Here is a 13654-nt window from a genome sequence, read left to right on the forward strand (position 1 = left end):
GGACAGGGACGGCACAGGGTTAGATACAGAGTAAAGCTGACTCTACACAATCTAAGATTTCAGGTTTTCTATGGACTGGATAGAACCAGTAGACTACCAGAAGTAGAAATGGATTCTGAGGAGGATCTGTTTGATAAATCGGCCTTAAAGTGTTTGTCGTGACACATACACATGTATTACATTTCCCACAAGACGCAACAGAATTAGATGTCTTTAAATCAAACAATGGCACTTTGCCATTCGCAAATTGGCGACAGATCACAATCTCGTAGTTGACTGTAAGATTTAGGGTTGGGAGTGGGCGATCAGCGAGTGGGTCATTCTGTGAACTGAGACAGTCTTCCTCAATCTTTGGCCTCCCAAGCAAATCCCTGTGAGCTGTCTGCAGCAACTGGGTTTGTTAGATTAATGGAAGCAGCTTGAATCATTCACTGTTGAGGACTGACATAGTCAGAAGCCACATGATGCCAGGTTAATTGAAATCACAAGCTTTTTCAACGCTGCTCCTTCATCAGGTGAAATCCTCCAGCGTCCGAAGGACAGACATGTACTCTGGACACTCATGGTAGCAACAAAAAGTGGTGCATTTACATAGAGCCTTTCAAGACACCAGGACTTCTCAAAGCACCAGCACACTTTGGTTTGAAGTTGTACAGTAGAAAGCAAGGATGGGGTTTTAACAGAGTGAGGCTGAGAGTGTGTGGGTGAGAAAGCCACAGTAAATACACCCAGGTGATCGTTTCAGATTCCTGCAGTCAAAGCAGTGGGACCAGAACTCTTCAATTTAAAGTAAATTTTAAAACAATCTAAAACAGACACAGAAAGAATTTTTTTTATCAAAGAGCGATAAAGGCTTGGAATAATCTGTCAGACATGGCACTCAGTTACACTCAGTCACTGGGTTTTATGATATTGCTGGATGCTGGGTTGTGTGAGGGAGGATTTGAAAGGACTGAGCTCGAATGGCTTTTTCTCATTCAAGATTATTATCCAATTTTGTGACCGGCACAGGGATAAAAATCCAATATTATGACACAAGGACCAAATATCTCCTAGATGACAAACTCCCAACGGTCTCTGATGAGAAAACACAACCTGACGCATTTATTCATTTTTTATTTTCCCCTCTCTCCACAGACGCTGCCAGACCTCACAGTTATAGAGTCATACAGCTTAGAAACAGGCCCTTCGGCCCATCATGCCTATACTGACCAACAAACACCAACCTACACTTATCCCATTTACCTGCACGTGGTCCATATCCTACTGTGCCCCACCATTGTAAGTGCCTATCCAGATGCTTCTGAAATATTGCTCGAGTACCTGCCTCCACTACCCTCTCATGCAGCACGTTCCATATTTCTACCGCCCTCTGGGTGAAAAAATATTTCCTCAGGTCTCCTCTAAACCACTTGTTCCTCACCTTAAATGTATGCCCTCTGGTCTTAGACACGTCTGCCATGGGGAAAAGATTCTCACGATCTACTCTGGCTATGACTCTCATAATTGTGTTTCCCTCAATCAGATCCCCCCTCAGCCTCCTCTGCTCCAGGGAAAACAAACCCAGCCTTATCCGGTCTGTCCTCATAACTGAGACTTTCCATCCCAGGCAACATCCTGCTGAATCCCCTCTGCACCCCGTCCAGTGCAATCACATCCTTCCGATAATGTGGTGACCAGAGCTGCATACAGTATTCCACCTGTAGCCTCAGCAATGTTTTATAAAGTTGGAACAAGATTTCCTTGCTCCTACATTCTCCGCCCCGGCTAAGGAAGGTAAGCATCCTGTGTGCGTTTTTCCCCCCACCCTGTCTCCTTGTACTGACACCTTCAGGGATCTATGGGCTTGTACACCAAGGTCCCCTTGTTCCTCAGCACTCCCCAGGGACCCAGCATTCATTGTGTAAATCCTTCCCTTGTTAACCCTCCCAAAATACATCATCTTATACTTATCAGGATTAAATTCCATCTGTCATTGCTCTGCACAATTTACCAACTGATCAATATCAGACTGTAGCCTGAGACCACCCTCTTCACAGTCAACAACACCCACAGATTTTCGTATAACCTGCTGAGTTTCTCCAACATTATCTGTTTCTATCCCAAAGGGTGACTCCTGTTTACATTTCACTCACCTGCTCTCTTGGCTTCAAGTAGGAAAGCATTCCCATAATCCCAGAAAAACATCCCTTTCTCCGACAGTTTGTTGATGGCAGTTACTTGTTGCAACAGGCTTTGATAAAGGAAAGAAGTGGCTTAACATCGAAATATTGTACAAACATGGCACGCCCCACACTGAAATATCACCTTCATCAACAGGAAAGGAAAGAACATCTGGAGAAAAGGCCATTTGGCCCACAAAACCACTGTTGTAAATGGTCCCATGTACACTCTCCCCCCATCACCGACTCTACCCCCCCCCCTTTCCCCCCCCCCCACATCCCTGTGTCCACTCTCCGCCCATCACTGACTCTACCCCACCCACTTAATCTTCTCTGAGAAGGGTGTCACTACTCGTGACCTTTCCCCTTGGTGGTGGGATATATTCCATGGTTCTTTCCTTTCACACTGCCTTACCTTTCCTGGACAAGACGGCGGAATGTTTTCGGGTCAGCGTGCATCATCTGATTGGCTGCCTCGAATGTGAGCTGTGCAGGGTAGTAACCTCCACTGAAAGGGTTGTGACAGGAAGTCTGATCCGAGCCCAGGTCCACCAGGAGCTCTCCAGTCTGCTCACTCTCCTGCACCAGCCGTTCCCTGTCAGTGCAATGTCATTTCAAAAATATACTTTATTCATAAAATATCTTTACATATATACACAGTCCCTAAGGCAGTTCGGTCCTGTACAGTAGCATATGGAAAAACAAACAAACCTTGGCGTTTGACTCTGTCTAGCCAACAAAACAAAGTCATTTGCTTCTTGTACAAGAGTACATTTGCATATATTTGAGGCAATGGGAGGGTCCAATAACTGAACAGACCCCCATTTACCTTCAGTAGGAAGACCTCAGGCAGTGGTCTTTCCCCACTGTGCCCCAAACTTTAATGCGTCCCTCAGCACGTAGTCCTGGGCCCTGGAATGTGACAGTCTGCAACACTCCGTCAGGCTCAGCTCCTTGCTCTGGAAGACCAAAAAAAAGCTTCCCCCCGGCCCAGGACGAAGTAGTAACAAATGCCTTTCATTTATTTGCTGGATAGAGTCAACCTCCAAGGTTTGTGTAAAAATCGAAAGAACTGCGGGCACAGGAAATCAGGAACAATATCAGAAATTGCTGGGAAAGCTCAGCAGGTCTGGTAGCATCTGTGGAGAGAAATCAGAGTTAACCTTTCAGTTTGAGTGACCCACCAAGGTTTGTTTGTTTCTTCATATGTTACAGCACAGAACTGAACCACTTTAGTGGCTATTTATGTATAAAAAAGATTTTTATGAATAAAGTACATTTTTAAAACAAAAATAAGTCTGTGCAATGTGATTGTTTTTGTAGACCTCGACACTATCTGCTCCTGCAGCACACCTTGCAATACCATGGGGTTTCGGAGAACCTTCTGAAGAAGGGTCTCAATCCGAAACGCCAGCTTTCCTGCTCCCCTGATGCTACCTGGCCTGTTGTGTTCCTCCAGTTCCACACTGTGTTGTCTCTGACTCCAGCATCGGCAGTTCTTACTGTATTCTCATCTTCACCACCCTGTTTTGCTCCACACCCCTTCCCTGGCACCAGTGCCATCCTTTCAGCCAGCTGCTCCCCAGTTTGCTGATCCCTGCTGCCGTCTGCCGATAAACCCTGGATCTTGAGATTTAACTCCTCACAGATCCCTGTTGGCCTTCACCTTGTGATCTCACTCCCTCATTATTAATTTCTATCCCCTCACCCTCCTTCATCACAAAAAACTGATACTGACTCGCTGTCTACATCTCTCAATATCTGACAGATTCTCTATAACATTGATCTAGAGATACACTGAGGTTACAGCGCAGCGACAGGCCATTCAACCCATCAGTCTGTGCTGGATTTTACCCTCCAGATGAGCAAGGAATCCCAATCACACTTGCCAATAGCTCCCTCCCCACTGCTCCCTGTTCTCATCTCTCCTCAACCACCCTCCATCACCTTTCCCTTATACAGCTTTACAAACTCCCAGTCTCAACTCCAATTTTCAATATTGTCCCAGTTTCAGACCCATCCACAATCCTCACCACTCTCTGTATGTGAGGGCATTTCTCCAATTTCTCAGTTTGAAATCTTGGGTATTTAATGTTATGGCGATAGCCTCCAGACCCCCCTCTTTGTTAACGACCCCGTGACAATTAGACACCACCTGCTTTTATCTATCCTGACACATCACTTGCTTCTGTTTAAAAACTGTCATCAGGTTGTCCCTTGATCATAGAGTTCTAATAAGAACTGACCTAGAATAAAGAGTGACTTAAATGAGGAGAATGAGGTAGAGGGACAGAAAGGTTTGGGGAGGGAATTCCAGAACTTGGGACTGAGGTAACTGAAGGTACAGCTAGCAATGATAGAGTGATTGAACTTGTGAAAGCGTAAGTGGTCAGAATGCAGAGATAGGGAGGGGTGTAGGGGCTGGACAGGGTGACAGAGATAGGGAGGGGTGTAGGGGCTGAGGGAGGTTACAGAGATAGGGAGGGGTTTAGAGGCTGGAGGAGGTTACAGAGATAAGGAGAGGTGTAGCGGCTGAGGGAGGTTATAGAGATAGGGAGGAGTTTATGGGCTGGAGGAGGTTACAGAGATAGGAAGGGGAGTAGGGCATGGAGGAGGTGACAGAGATAGGGAGGGGAGTAGGGGCTAGAGGAGGTTACAGAGATGGGGAGGGGTGTAGGGGCTGGCGAGAAGTGTGACGGAGATGAGGAGGGGTGTAGGTCAGTGGATGTAGAGATGATTGGGGAATGAGGCAGACTGGGCAGGAGTGTGTTAGAATTGTCCAGTCCAGTGGTAACAATGAGAGAGGTGAGGGTTTCCGCAGTGGATGAGCTTAGACCGGGGCAGGATTGGGTGATAATACAGAGTGGCATAAAGGTGGTTTCACTGATGGCACAAATCTGAGGTTGGAATGTTGTGTTAGGGAGATGAAACGTGACACTGGGATTGCAAGCAGACAGCTGGAAGCTGGCAGCGAGAGGGGATGGAATCAGTGGCTTGGGGTCAGTTCCTGTGGTTCTGTGTCTGCCAATTCTAGCATTCTGTCCATGTGCAACTCATAATCCAGGACAGCAAAAAACATTTGCATTTATATAGCAACTTTCACCACCTCAGGATATCCCGAAGAATTTAAAAAGCTAATGAACCACATCTGAAGTGTGGTCACTGCTGGAATGTAAGAAAACGTGGTGACCAATTTGTGCACAGCGAGAACCCAAAAGACCTGACATACCTCTCTGCAAGTGAGAAGCAGCATTGAAACACAAGTTGTTGTTGTTTTGAAAGAAATTAGCAGCGGATAAATTAACAGCGGATATAAAGCTGGTAAAAAGGCAAGCGAGCAAGTAGAAAGGCAAGAAGGTTATGCTAAACTGTTCTGAATCAATGAAATTCAGAAAGCAAACATTATAAATGACAGCCCATAGATCAAAGACCAGAAACTTTCCTTGTCTTCAGAACCTAATCTCTGGCACCTACCAGAGGTCCACCACGTTACCATGATAACCAAGACTGAGGGCTGTCTTCTTTTGTCGAGCCTCCCTGAAATTCAGAAAAAGAACAAAAGTTGAGTTCATCCAGTTTAAAAGTTTACATTTTGGATTTACCTACCGATCTGGTGGGATTGGCTAAAATATCACAGCCAGAGGTGGGGAGGGCAGTTTGTTGTATTATATTGTGAATCTCAGCAGGTGCTGCCCCTTTAAGAGTGCTGTATACAACATGTGACTCTGTAAGTACAAAATGTCAGTCAGATAGTCTTGTAAATCAGTACACTCTGGTTCAGTCAGTTCACTATTTATATGATGTAATAAGAAGCAAAATAACCACAATGTTTGTGTAAGTCTGAAGTAGTGCTCCATGTACATGTTCATAAACATAGATGAGTGCAGCTCCAACAACACTCAAGAAGCTTGACACCATCCAGGACAAAGCAGCCCACTTGATTGACATCTACAACATCCCACTCCCTCCACCACCGACGCTCAGTAGCAGCAGTGTGTATTATCTACAAGATGCACTGCAGAAATTCACCAAAGATCCTCAGACAGCACCTTCCAAACCCACAACCATTTCCATCTAGAAGGACAAGGGGCAGCAGATACATGGGAACACCACCCCCTGCAAGATTGCCTCTAAGCACTCACCATCCTGACTTGGAAATATATCACCGTTCCTTCACTGTCACTGGGTCAAAATCCTGGAATTCCCTCCCTAAGGACATTGTGGGTCTACCTTTAGCAACATAGAAATATATCACTGTTCCTGATTACTTGCTGTAACTGCAGACTAACCTTCTGTGACAGTGCACTGGTACACCAAGATCCCTCTGCAGCTCAGAGCTCTGCAACCTCTCCCCATTTAGATAGGATGCTTTGTTTTGATTCTTTCCACCAAAATGAACAATAGCACACTTTCCCATTGTATTCCATTTTCAAGATCTTTGCTCACTCACTTAACTTATCTATATCACTATGTAGGCTCCTTAAGTCCTGTCCACAACTTGTAGAGCTGCAGGAGGTTAGACCAATAACTGGTGAGGCTGTGGAGGAATTTAACTGCAAGGAGAAGATTTTTAAAAACGTGCTTTACTGGACAGGGAGCTGATGAAAGTCCGTGAGCACAGGAGGCGATAGATGAACTGGACCTTATGTGAGTTAGGACACAGGCAGCAGGAAAGTGGAGCTAAGGCCACAATCAGATCTTAGTGAGTGGCACAGCAGAATTGAGGGGCCGAATGGCCCACGCTTGCTTGTATTTTTTGTGAAGTATCTGATCAGCTGCAGTTCACAAACAGCGGAAGAATGAGAACAGTACAATGTAGAGAAGACAGAGTGAGAGAGAGAAAAAGAGAGAGAAGGATGATGGGGATGTAGCTGAAATTAATTTCCATTTAAAGTCATCCACCCAGTTTACATGATCTTCCCATTGAGCTCTCTGGCAGACAATAATCCCACCATTTATGGAAGGACCTGACTGAGGAAGGGATGAGGCTGCAGAGACACTAGCAAATCAAACAGAGAAGGGGAAAAGGAAACAAGGAGATGGAGAGGGAGAAGGAGAGAAGGAGATAGAGAGAAAAGAAAGGTAACTGACAGCGGCAGAGGGCTAAAAGAGACCAAATTCACACTGTTTCTGAGCCTGCTTGAATTGAAGTAGAGAAGCCCCCCTCCGCCGTGGGCTCCACCTTATGTGGTTGGACATAATTAATGTGAAAGGAACTTATGCGATTCCTTTCACAACTGACACGCAACAGCAAGTGGATGTTTCACAAAAACATTCCATCTGTCTAATCCACTTTTCCTTCACATCTAACATTAAAGGAATGTTTCCGTCTGCTGCATCAATTCCAGACATACTGTCGGTACCGCGGGCACTCCGTTGCTGGGTGCCTACAATCCCTTTAGCCCAGTTACAAAAACCAAGGCATTGCCTGATCAGGACACATTGTGTGAGAGTGCACGCCATCCCAACAGAGCCAGTTATCATACCACGTTCCAATCTCTGCTTTAGACTCCTGGTTCACCGGTCCATCGTTTCTGGGGACGGTGGGACCTGAACAATTTCCAACGGATTGCACCTGAATTGGAATGGGACCAACATCCTCCCGGGGATGTTTGAGAATGCAGTCCGGGGTGGGGTTAAACTGATTTGGTAGCGGAATGGGATACAGAGTGGAGGTACACTAGGGAGTGATGCACAAACATGTTTTGAAGACAAACCAAGTCAGTTTGGAAAGCAGTGAGAGTACAAGACAAGTAAAGGCAGAATGGCAAAACTAGATGGCATGTATCTGAATGCAAGAGGTTTTGTGAGTAAGGCAGGTGAGTTGAGGGTTGGTTATCCCCCAGGGATGTGGGATATCACAGAGACACTGTTGAGGTTTGGAAACTCAGTATTCCAGGATCTAGAATACTTAGTGAAGGGGTTTGGTGGTTGCAGGGCAGGGGAGGGGAGTGTAAAAGAGGAGGTGGTGCCACAATATTCATCAACAAATCAATTACTGCAGTGAGGAGTGTTATGGACCGGACCAAACCCCCTTCAAATCTATCACGGAACTAACCTAGACCCTAACATTTATCTTATTTAAAGGCAAGTGTGAGGTGCTGTGTTCCAAACGTAATTTAATTGGGTACACTACTCGCCCTTAAGCAAAACACACTTCATTCTTACCCTACAGTTAAAATACAAACAAAGAAAAAAGAATTGGTCTAATCTTTAACTCTTGTGGAAAACTTAACAGAATAATAGATTATTTAACTACTAAACTAACTGTTCCAACATAATAACAATCCCATAAACACACCTTTGGCAAAGACAAATTCAGTAAAGCAGATTGTCTCACATGCGATCCTGGCAGTGGGAAGAGAACCCCAACATTTAGCTATAAGAGAGAGAGATGTGACAGCTTCCACAACCAGCTTCAAAACCCCAACAGCTACTGAAAGCTAAACTAAACCCTGGTTCTTTGGGAGCCTGACTCCACCCAGTCATGCTGCTTCAATTTTTCCAACTTTTAACCAAACCCTCGGCCCCATATTCTGAAGAAGGATCCACACCCGAACCATCAGCTTTCTATCTCTCTGATGCTGCCTGGCCTGCTGTGTTCATCCTGCTCTACACCTTGTTACCTCAGTCCCATAAGCTGTTTACCTTTTTGGCTTTGAATAGACAGCTTCCCACCTATGGCTCAAAACCTCTCCAAAACAAAACAGGACAAAATATGCCTCTTAAAGCAACAGGAGAGATAATATCTTCGAATTGGAGCGTTATGGGTCGATCCTAAAAACAAAGAAAGAAGTAATCGCTTTGCTGGGGGTGTACTATAGATCCCCAAATAGTCAGGGAGAGATAGATCCCCAGACTGCACCTTCCAAACCACAACCACTTCCATCTAGAAGGTCAAGGGCAGCAGATACATGGGAACACCATCATCTGCACATTCCACTCCAAGCAACTCACCATCCTGACTTGGAAATATATCGCCGTTCCTTCACTGTCACTGGGTCAGAATCCTGGAATCCCCTCCCTAAGGGACATTGTGGGTCAACACACAGCAGATGGACTGCAGCAGTTCAAGAAGGCAGCTCACCCCCACCTTCTCAAGGGGCAACCAGGGACGGGCTAAGTTTTGGGCAGCCAATGACATTCCTTAAACGAATAAGAAAAGACATTGGAAGGTGAGGGGTTCCCACGTGACACAAGTCGTTGTTGAAGGGCCCCTCACTGTGTTTTGTAGAACTGTTGTGTCAAGGTCACAGGAGATGTTCACCGATTTCCATAGCCAGCTACTTTGAGACATAAGTTAGGGTTGGAGCTTGGTCTAGGACCCTGCTTTCCCCCATCCACACCCATTTTTCATGGATGTGTGGGCCAATCAATGGCACCAGCCATCACCCATATACCATCCAGTACCATTCTGGTAAATCAAATTGATTAACTGATGTGCCTTGATCTCAACAAATTAAGCAAGTGGGTTGTGAAGTGACCTCCTGCAAGTCAGCAGAAAATAGTCACATTGCCGTGTAATTTCATATTGGTTCAAATATAATTAATTTCCAAAACTGAAAATGGAAGGGACAAAAGTTGATCCAGAATACTAAGATTAATTGTTTTTTGATTGGGTAAGTGTAGCATGGGCTAAGGTTAGGTAAAAGGCATTAAGGTGTAGGTTAGCAATGATCTATTCAAATGACAAAGCACTGTTGGGGTGAATGGGATTGTGCTTTAATCTTTAAATTGTGCTATATATGAATCATTGGATTTATTCTATTTTATTATCATTTGTCTGTGTAATAAACTGCTGTTTTATTGTTAAAGAAAATGTCTGCAGTATTGCGTGATTATCTTTCATCTCATTAAAACAAAAAAATACAAAGACAGGTTTCAGTCTGTGATCTGACTTGTCCAGTAATAACATCAGCTGGGATCATGGCACAGCAAAATGCCTGAAAATTAGTAATAAAAGGAGAAAGACAGGCAGAATCCTTTCTTTTGGCACACGGGAGGTGTTGAATCGTTTTCTGGCAGGTGCTCTGAATGAGAGACAGGGATAGCCCAGAGAAGGTTCACTTGGCTAGTATGGAGGGACTGTCTTATGAGGAGGGGTTGAGGACCTGTACTCATTGAAGTCTAGAAGAATGAGAGGTGACCTTATTGAAACATACACCATTCTTAGGGGCTTGACAGGGGGAGATGCGGAAAAGTTGTTGCCCCTTGTGGAAGAGCCTAGGACCAGAGGTCATAATCTCAGAATGAGGGGTTGATGAGGAGGAATTTCTTCTCTCTGCGGGTAGTGAATCTGTGGAATTCTTTACCACATAGGGCTGACGGGGCTGGGTCATAGTATATTCAAGGCTGAGTTAGACAGATTTTTAATCAGTAAGGGAATCGAGGGTTATGGGGAAAAGGCAGGAAGGTAGAGTTGAGGATGATCGGATTAGCCTTGATCTTATTGAATGGTGGAATAGATTTGATGGGCTGAATGGCCTATTTCTGCTCCAATGTCTTGGAACGGGTAATGGCAATGGAGCATGAAAGGATTGAAAGTTGAGGGTAGGTTTGAATTTAAACTTGGTCAGATTGAGAAGCTAATGGCCATGGGGCTGACTCGTTCATTAATATGAGGCCAGTTGCCAGTTTAAAAGGGGCTCTTCTATTGGCTGCTCCAAACTCCGCTTTCAGTGTGAAGTAATTTTTTATGTAAATGAGTGTCACGTGACATATGAGACCCCTCCCTACCCTTGGCTACCATATTGTAATCCATTATGAACTCTCCAACTGGTTTCACTGGCAAAGTGGAATCAAACACCCAACAGTGAGCAACAATGAGAAAGCTCCAGCTCTGAGCTACACAACACAAATCCAACCAATCAGGAGGCTGCAATGACCTTGTTTGCAGTCCACAGTGTCGAGGATGGGAAGTGAGGTCAGAGGCATGAGGTGAAACTGGGACTGGGAATATGTGGGGAGGAAGGGTTGGGATATGGGGGAGGGTGGGTTTGGGTACACTTGGGGAAGGTTGATTTGGGAATATGTGAGAAGGTTCATTTGGGATTATGGATTAAGAATGAATTTGGGAATTTTTAATTTCACGTTCACTCATGGGATGTGGGCATTGCTGGCTGGCCAGCATTTATTGCCAGTCCCTAGGTTGCCCTTGAGAATGTGGGGATGAGCTGCCTTCTTGAACCGCTGCGTTCCTCCTGCTATGGGTTGACCCACAATGCCCTTAGGGAGGGAATTCCAGGTTTTTGACACAGTGAATTAGGGGAGGGTGGGATTGGGGAAAATGGGGGAGGGTTGGATTGGGAGACATAGGGGAGAGTAGAATTAGGGATATGGGGGAGGGTGTGATTGGGGGGTTCGGGGGAGGGTGGGATTGGGGGATATGGGGGAGGGTGGGATTGAGGGACATGGGGAGAGTAGACTTGAGGGATATGGGGGAGGGTATGATTGGTGAATATGGGGGAGGGTGTGATTGGGGGATAAGGGGGAGAGTGGGATTGGAGGATATGGGGGAGGATGGGATTGAGGGATATGAGGGAGGATGGGTCTGAGAGACATGATGAGACAGTGCAGAAGGATGATACTGAGAGAAGGAGTGTGGTACCTGATCTGAGCGACACACTGGTCCAAGCTGTTGCTGATTTGCATGAGCCAGCCTTGCTGGTGTCGTTTAGTCAGAGCTGCCTCATCGACCTGAAAATGAAAGGTTAAAGTTTAGGGTCAATTTGTCAGATTGTCTTCAGTCAATCAAATTGATTTACTGAGATCCAATGGATCCCTATTAAAGGGGAGACTTTTAATGTTGATTTTTCTGAATCTCCTGACCAGGTCAACACACACAGTTCCCAATCGTTTTCAGCTAACCCCTGCTTGTTGGTGTTTGTGTTTTAGAACACGGGCAGACACTAAATCCAGATGCTGGAAATCTGAAATAAACTCAGAAGGGGATTCTGGAAAACCTGAGCAGGTCTGGCAGTGTCTGAGGAGAGAGGAATGGTTAATGTTTCATGTCAATGACCTTCAGTCAGGACAGGGAAATAGGAGTGAGGTAATGGGGACAGGGGAAAGGGTAGCAGAGAAAATAAATCCGAAAGGAAGATCAGCGAGAAGGCAAGAGAAAGTGAAGGATGGAAAGGAAGTTGGAGGAGTGTGGAGTACTCAATCAAAACTCAGTAAAGCCCCTCTGCTCTTGACACTTTGTAGTTCTCTGGACCCTACATTGTGTTCAACAATTTCACATCATTAGCAGCAGAGACAGGGTGGGCCAAATAATCTCCTTGTGTGCTATAATCCTCCTGAGTTTCTGTGAAACTCTGCCTCGGGTTTTCCCGGCCAGCTGCCGCTGTTAACGATTTCGCTGCTGATCAGAATTATTCTCTATGTTCATGGTCATTCGTTGGCATCTAGGGGCTATCAGTACAAGGCAGTCACTGAAACAATCCAAGCCGAAATGTGAAGGAATCCTTTTCATGCTGACACTGGGGAGACTGTGAACTCACTCCCACAAGGATTGCTCGAGGTGTTCTAAGGAAGGGTCACCGGACCCGAAACGTTAACTCTGTTTTCTCCTCCACAGATGCTGCCAGACCTGCTGAGCTTTTCCAGCAACTTTGTTTTTGTTACAGAATTCTTCCAGTGCTGAGTTTGACCATTCGGCCCATTGTTTGGGAGCTGGTTCTTCTATTCACTCATACATCTCACCTGCTTTCACCCCACACAGCCTTCCATTTCAACTAAAAATCCCAATTGCTCCTGAATGGCCCAATTGAACTCACCCCCACGACACTCCCAGGCAGTGAGGTCTGGATCCTAACCGCACACCGCTTCAAAAAGGTCACAGAATCACAAAATTGTTATGGTACAGAAGGAGGCTATTCAGCCCATCATGTTGGTGTGTTCACTGCCCCGTGGACATGTGTTGGTGTGTTCACTGCCCCGTGGACATGTGTTGGCGTGTTCACTGCCCCGTGGACACGTGCGTATACGTTAGTGTATTTTATGAGGATTCCTTTCACTGGAACCGCTTGATTGTAAACACCTCAACTAGATCATCCCTTAACACTGAGCTGGAGTCAAGGGAACACAAGCCTCTTCTTTCTCACCTGTCCTGATAAATTAACCCATTTAACCTCAGCATCACTGTGAGGAATCTGCCCTGCTCCCTCTCTGGGTCAGTATCTTTCCCTATCCGTGGGGAACAGAAATGAACCCAATTCCTCCCAATGGAGTCTGACCCTGTCTCTGTACAGTCAATGGGGCTGTGACTCCATACTACTCCCACACTACTCTCACACTACTCGCACACTACTCCCACACTACTGCCACACCATTCCCACACCACTGCCACACTACTCCCACACTACTTGACACTACTCCCACACTACTCACACACTACCCCCACACTACTCACACACTATTCCCACCACTACTTGACGCTACTCCCACACTACTCCCACACTACTCCCACACTACTTCACACTACTCCCACA

The 13654-nt window shown here is 45.7% G+C and overlaps 1 protein-coding gene across 1 annotated transcript in view; it reads right to left on the reverse strand.

Moving 5' to 3' along the window:
* The window catches only part of uroc1 (urocanate hydratase 1), a 69212-nt gene that overhangs the window by 22758 nt on the left and 32800 nt on the right, over window positions 1–13654 (reverse strand). Inside the window, exons 6-9 of the mRNA XM_048606661.1 lie at window positions 11770–11858; window positions 5637–5699; window positions 2578–2757; window positions 2136–2233 (exon numbers count right to left, since the gene is read on the reverse strand). Coding sequence (XP_048462618.1) covers window positions 2136–2233; window positions 2578–2757; window positions 5637–5699; window positions 11770–11858 — 430 coding nt within the window. The remainder of the gene's footprint in view (window positions 1–2135; window positions 2234–2577; window positions 2758–5636; window positions 5700–11769; window positions 11859–13654) is intronic.

This window comes from Rhincodon typus, chromosome 16 (assembly GCF_021869965.1).
Source record: "Rhincodon typus isolate 14 chromosome 16, sRhiTyp1.1, whole genome shotgun sequence".
NCBI classification, from domain to species: domain Eukaryota; kingdom Metazoa; phylum Chordata; class Chondrichthyes; order Orectolobiformes; family Rhincodontidae; genus Rhincodon; species Rhincodon typus.